Consider the following 6,230-nt stretch of genomic DNA (forward strand, 5'->3'; position numbering starts at 1 on the left):
TACTCTAACTCAGATTTAACAACTTGCCAATATCAAATGCAGAAGAGCCCCAAATCTGTTTGCTGCCACATAAACCAGGACCAAGAAAGGTTTTTAAGGCCCAATTCTCCAATCTGGCTGAACCCTCTAAAACGAGATGGCTAGGACACAGAGGGACATCCAGAGTTACTTGCTTCAGGGCTGTGTGTGCAAGGCCCAAGTGACAGTGGTGTGGGGCACGCTGCCTCCCCAAGAGGCAAGCACGTTGTACAGATGTGCTCGCAGCGGTTTGATGGCAGCACGAAGCTTCTCCGTTGGGCAGTAAGTACAGCAGCCTCCTTGCTGCTCAGAGATTGCTATGGAACAGCCCCTGACGCTCACAGAAAAAATTCCACTGAAATCAGTGACTTTCAGTCAGGACTATAAACAAAATAAGATTGTCCTGAGACTCTCCAGTAGATGTTTTAGGTAGTTCTGTTTCCCAAAAGTAAGTCAGTCAGTCATGAATTAAACACTGAGTTACCTTATGAATGAATAATCATTAGCAACATGAAACAGCACTGCAGGGTCGCAGTAGGTTTCATCATGAGGGACTGGCTCAACAACACCAACAATTTCTCTCCTGGGGATGAAAGAAAAATACAGGATTTCTGTTAATAGATGATAAGGAAAACCAAGCTGACTCCGCTCTCCCTCAGTATTGTCTGATAACGCGTGGGTGCGTCTCGCTTCCAAACAGAAGTGGTCCATACAGCTCCCAGGAACCCCAAATGAGTGCTGCTCCACAGCTGGAGAGCACAGAGAAGCAGCTGCTTTGAACCTGATAGTGCAAGGAAGGAATTTGTATGATAGCAGGGTGTGCAGGGAGTAATTAGTGGTATGAAACAATCTACAAGACAATGAGCTTCACACCCGCACACTTCAAGCCCTGGGCCAGCCCGAGTTTGGAGACTATCACTCGCAGTTTTGTCCTCGGTAGGTGTATGCAGAGACTGGGTGAGTCGGAAGGTGTATGGCCTGCTGTGCCACCGGGCTGGAGAAAAGGTTCCTCTTTGTTTTCCTTTCTTGAGAGTATGTTTCCTAAGCAGCACTGTGGAAACAAATCTGTACCCTAAATTCTAAGAATGAAACCTATATTTCAAGGTCCTGTTCCAGCAGAGAGGTTTGCAGTGCTGCTACGACATATGTGATAAGCTTGCCTGAACAATTTGTCATTCTCCATTTCTCTGACATCTCTGCTACTTTTGAATAAATTGAAGCTGACTGATTTTATCAGTGGGTCAGGAGGCTTGCTTCTATCAAGTTTTATTACAGATTTTATTTGCTGATGGAGGCTCACTGTGTTCATGTTAGCGTGCACATTCCATTTTCAGTCTGGGGTGTTTTTGGTTTCTTTGCGTTTTTCTGTCCCCATGTTAACCGACCCGGGAAATGACAGAGTCCAGTCTGAAACAATCCGCTTTTTAATCTTGAGCTCCAGTGTGCTGAAAATAGATTGGCAGGTGGGCATAACCTGAAAAGGCACCTCTGGATGTTATTTGTATTTACTTGACTGAGAAAGGTGGCAGCTTAATACCTAAGAAAGGAAAAAATCAGTCTGGAGTCTTTCAGACAATTTGCCTTCAAAACCACTCCAGAATGGGGAGGAACTGCAAAGCAGAGAAGCATGCATAGGTGTTTGTTTTACTGAGATCTGTAGGCATCCCAGATGGCAATTTCCAGCGGTCCTTAAAGAGGTGGAGAGTAAACCAGAGCGTACACACAATGAGATTGAGGGAAGGGCTGTGCTTAAGCTACAAAGACGTCTTGGGTCACGTGTCGGATAGGGGCCAGCAATGTTGGTCCTGGGATCTGGAAAGTCCTGTGCAGAAGCCGTGGCCTGTCTTTATCAGGGAACCTGACAGGAATGAGAACGTCTGCCGAGAGACAGGGTAGGTTGCCCGGAGCTGTACACGGTGCTAAAGGGGATACACGGCTTGTGAGACGTTGTCTGCGACACGTTGAGTATTTCTAGCTGACACTCTACCAGGCTTTGTAGAAACATCCTAAGACACAGACTCTGCACAGGCACCTCAGTATGTTGAGTAAGTATGATGGATTGGTTTTGTAGGTTCATTTGAAAAAAATCCTCTTTGTTTCTCAAACTTACTTCATCTCCCACCACCGCTTGGTCCATTCCTGATTTGTAATCTCACCCCTAAACACCATCCACCTCCACTTCTCCAACATGTAAGTAAAAGGCATTGTTCCAACAATCGTTAGGGCTTGTTTGAGCAGAAAGTTGATTTCAGTTTCTGAAGAGAGAAGCAGTTAAGGTAATGGTTATGGTAGCAATTAGTATCTGATTAGACAGCTAAAGTTGCTTCCTTTTACAGCTAATGCTTGCTTCTGGCTTGAATTACAGAGTTTCACTAAGTAAAAAGTGGAAGGAAGAATACTACTGAAAAAAAAAACATGAAAAAGGATCACGTGTGTATTGTGTACAGCTTTGTCTCTTTGTTTTCTCCCCACCTCTTCAACAACCTAGCCCTTTGGCATTTACATTTCATTATATTCCACTGAAAACCTTGCCAAGATTCAGGGAATTTTGAGCTGAAGACTTTGGTACATCTTCATCCTTATAAGGTAATACTCAGAAAAGCCAGACAAAACTGCATTATAATGACAGCCTACCTATGTTGTCCACTCAACATTCACTTAAGCGGGAGATGTAAATCTCAAGGTCTCAGTTTCATCTGAACGGCTAAACACATACCTTGGTAGTGACGTGTACAGATTCATGCAACAGAATTCAGAAAGACTATTGGAGGCTCATCTAAATGAACCATGAAGATTTGGGATGAGTTGTTCGGTACTGGAAGTAATGAAGTGCTAGCTATTTGCTTCTGAATTCTGTAGCAGCATTATGAAGTAGTGATCCTTGCTTCATTACGTGGTCTGGGGGAAAAGTAGTACTTGTGGCAAGTTAGTGGGGTAAGATTTTCTGAAGCCTCTCAGTTAATCACTTAGTTTATAGACACAATCTTCTGCTACAAAATCAAGCCTGCAAGTGTTTTCACTTAAATATATAGTATTTATGCATTGATTTACCTTCATCCTCCTGGAAAGTTTGCTCTAGGAGGTCAAGAGATTTCAAGTGCTGAGGAGTGGCTGCAGAAAGTGACATAATTTCACCGACTGCTTCGTGGAAGCCCTCATTGGCTCCGTCTCTTAGCAGGTAGGGCTGCTCAGAGTATGCCATGTAATACTCAATGTGGCCCATCTCATGGTGCGCAGTCAGGAAGTCATCCATTGTCACTTTGGTGCACATCTTGATCCTGCATATCAAAGCAAAGCATGGTTAGAAAGAGGGTGGCCCAGCCAGCTGCTGTCCAAGCCCTGCCTGTTACAACTACAAGGCAAAGCAGCCTCCAGGGTCTGTGAACACCCCTCACCCCTCACAAAACTGGGCAGCTGCCTCCTAGCACGGAGTGCGGTTCCTCCTGCAAAAGCGAGGCATGGAGGGGAACTCGTCAAAACAGTTTCAGCCACCTTGAAGTTGTGCTGGGAGTAAGAGAAAATAGCTCTTTTGAGAGAAGCAGCTGCTCTCTGGTCCTTGGCAATAACCTCATCGTACGTGTTGGAGTAACCACCACCAAACTTAGGCAAATAAATAGTAATGGAAAGAACCCCTATGTGTCAGTGACTCCCCATGTCATGTCATCCTCATGTAGGTACTACTCAATAAAGGAATTTCTTCCAAATAGGATTTCCTTTCACCTTCCACAGACAGCTGAGGTGTGAGGCTGGCAGCTTTTACTGAGGCTCTGCTGGGGACCCGCCTCTTTACCTGGCTGACAGAGGTAAAGAGGGGACAGAATTTGCTCAAGACACTTCGCTGTGTGGGAACCTGCTGTCCCTCTCCTTTCCCAAATATGGAAGAGATTGATGGATTTCATGAAAATGGATACATCTGCTAAAGACAGATGAGATCATAGTGATTGCAGTACCTGTAGTCTTTTTTCCCCAGATCCCACGCCGTGGGATGGCAGACAGCCTTCGTGCCATCGGTTGGTTCTGTGAGCATGGAGTTATTCCAGAAGCCCTCAGTCATGTTGTAGAGGCCAATTGAGGTGAAGAAGCTCTCAGCAGCTTTGAATATTTTAATTGCATCCCATTCCTGAAAGAAGACAACACCGCCATTAGCCACTGCTTCTTCACAGAGTCTGCTCCTGAACAGCTTAACGGAGGGCAGCCGTGTTAACAGCTCCCATTAACAAGGTAGCTTTACACCTCTCAGCAACTTCAGATCAGCACCTGACTAATTTAGAGTAAGACGGTAGCATCTGCGTTTGGCACTTCTGTAAATTCGGCTGGGAAATGGAATTCAGTGTTTTCCCTGCAAACAAAATAGGTTTCTGCACTCAGAGGTTCAGCAGATAGCACCTGGCCCAGACCAGAGAAGCCCTCAACAGAAGATAAGATAGTGAAGATAAAAAAGGCGTTCCTGTAAGCACCATGTCAGATCTGGGATCTGACCCTTCAGCCACTTCAGTCAGGGACGACTCATCTCAGGGAGTGGAGCTGCACTCCCAGCGGATGAGTATGAGACGAGATCTCAGCCAGAACCATAAAACTTGAAAAATGTATCCAGAGGAGCTGCTTATCAGATTGGAACGGCATGATAATGTCCAGAATATTTTTGTCATTCAGCAGCTTTACTATTCTACACAGCAGGAGATCTGCATTTACTGGACTGCATTTTCTCAGAGATTTAGTTGGCAGAAACCTCAGTTGGATAAGAATCCTAAATTGGATACATTCAGCAAGAAGGACAAGTCCATCCTTTGCCTTGAGGCTCTGTGAGTAATGCCTCCCTCCCCACAGTGGTACTTCGATATACACAAATTTATGGCTACAAGGGGTCAGTACTGTAAAACAGACGTGAGATTAATGCGGGCTTGTGCAAACTGCTTATGAATCACATTTAGCCACTCCTTCTCTTGCCAGCATAACATTTGCATGGAGTGCTCCCCATGAGAGGAGGAGAGGTTTCAGGGGAATAGTCACATTTCAGAAATCAAATTCCACTGATCACATTTTATTTCACAGAAGTGAAGCTTAGGCAAGACTACGGGGAGTTGTCTTTACCCACGCTGTCCGGTACAGGTGCCGTCACGGCTGTTAGCAGTACAGATCTCAAACTCAGACCTTGTGGTTCTATGCAGTTATCAAAAGGTAACAGGCAGCAATGCAGTTTCCTAGCTGTATCCTAATAAACAAGATTGGCAGAAAAATCCCTGCAGTATACAAACTATTCGATTATGGTAATGGCTGACATGTTTGATACCAGCCAGCTCCAAGAGTCCTGAAATATTTATATGTACAAAATATATCTCTTAACGGGTAGGTGTCTCTGAGGAAAATAGACTTGGAGCCAAGATTAAGCCAATCAAAGAGGGTGGGAAAGAAAGAGAAGAGCTAAGGGAAAAGGTGGAAAACGCGTGAGCACAGCAAGGTGAAGAGCAAGAAAGAGAGCAATGCTTCGCTGGCAGCATGTCTGACTTAGGGCAGCTCTGGTTTTCTAGAGAGCAGCCGACATGCGGTATGTAATTTTTATACCATCTAGGTTTGCTACATCATGTCTATTGCACAAAGGCATACCTCACCTTTTGAACCATTGCAGAAGTTACATCGATGTTGGGTTTGTGTGGATAGGGGACAGTCAACCCATACAGATTTGTCCAAAATCTACCCCACATATCACCTTTGAAAAAGAGAGAAACACAGAAATACTTCAAATGATTGCTTGAAAGTGCCAGACCGTTATACAAATTGTCTCCTATATAGAGGCTCCTACACGTCTAAACAGATCTGATCCAGATGCGGAGGGCAGCAGTTCTGGGAAGTCATGCAACCAGATCAAAGATCCTTTTATTCCTCAGGATCAGCTATTTTTGTACAATACACTTTCAGGACCGATCACCTTCCTAAAGGACGATTCACAACCGAGCATCGTGCTGTTTGTTACTCCACGTGATTGCTGCTGTCACGTTCACGTACCTGACAGCTACAGCGGCTTGGTGTTGCATGCTTTGAAAGCAAAGTCACGAAACGGGGAGCTTAGGGCAGGGTTTTGAAAGTCTCTCCAAAACTCCCATTTCTATGGAAGACAAGTGCTGCAGAGGGGAGGGAAATGTCCCAGGTCTGTGCTGGAGTTTTGAGCCGGGTGCTGCCAGCTCTGATGGGGATGAGAACACCTGCTTTCCCTA

At 45.1% G+C, this 6,230-nt stretch overlaps 1 protein-coding gene across 1 annotated transcript in view; it reads right to left on the minus strand.

Moving 5' to 3' along the window:
- Nucleotides 1–6,230, minus strand: part of ACE2 (angiotensin I converting enzyme 2) — a 23,764-nt gene that overhangs the window by 9,431 nt on the left and 8,103 nt on the right. The window contains exons 7-11 of the mRNA XM_010138511.1: nt 5,628–5,725; nt 3,969–4,138; nt 3,070–3,296; nt 2,129–2,273; nt 503–601 (exon numbers count right to left, since the gene is read on the minus strand). Coding sequence (XP_010136813.1) covers nt 503–601; nt 2,129–2,273; nt 3,070–3,296; nt 3,969–4,138; nt 5,628–5,725 — 739 coding nt within the window. The remainder of the gene's footprint in view (nt 1–502; nt 602–2,128; nt 2,274–3,069; nt 3,297–3,968; nt 4,139–5,627; nt 5,726–6,230) is intronic.

This window comes from Buceros rhinoceros, unplaced genomic scaffold, assembly GCF_000710305.1.
Source record: "Buceros rhinoceros silvestris isolate BGI_N320 unplaced genomic scaffold, ASM71030v1 scaffold20106, whole genome shotgun sequence".
In the NCBI taxonomy this organism is placed as follows: domain Eukaryota; kingdom Metazoa; phylum Chordata; class Aves; order Bucerotiformes; family Bucerotidae; genus Buceros; species Buceros rhinoceros.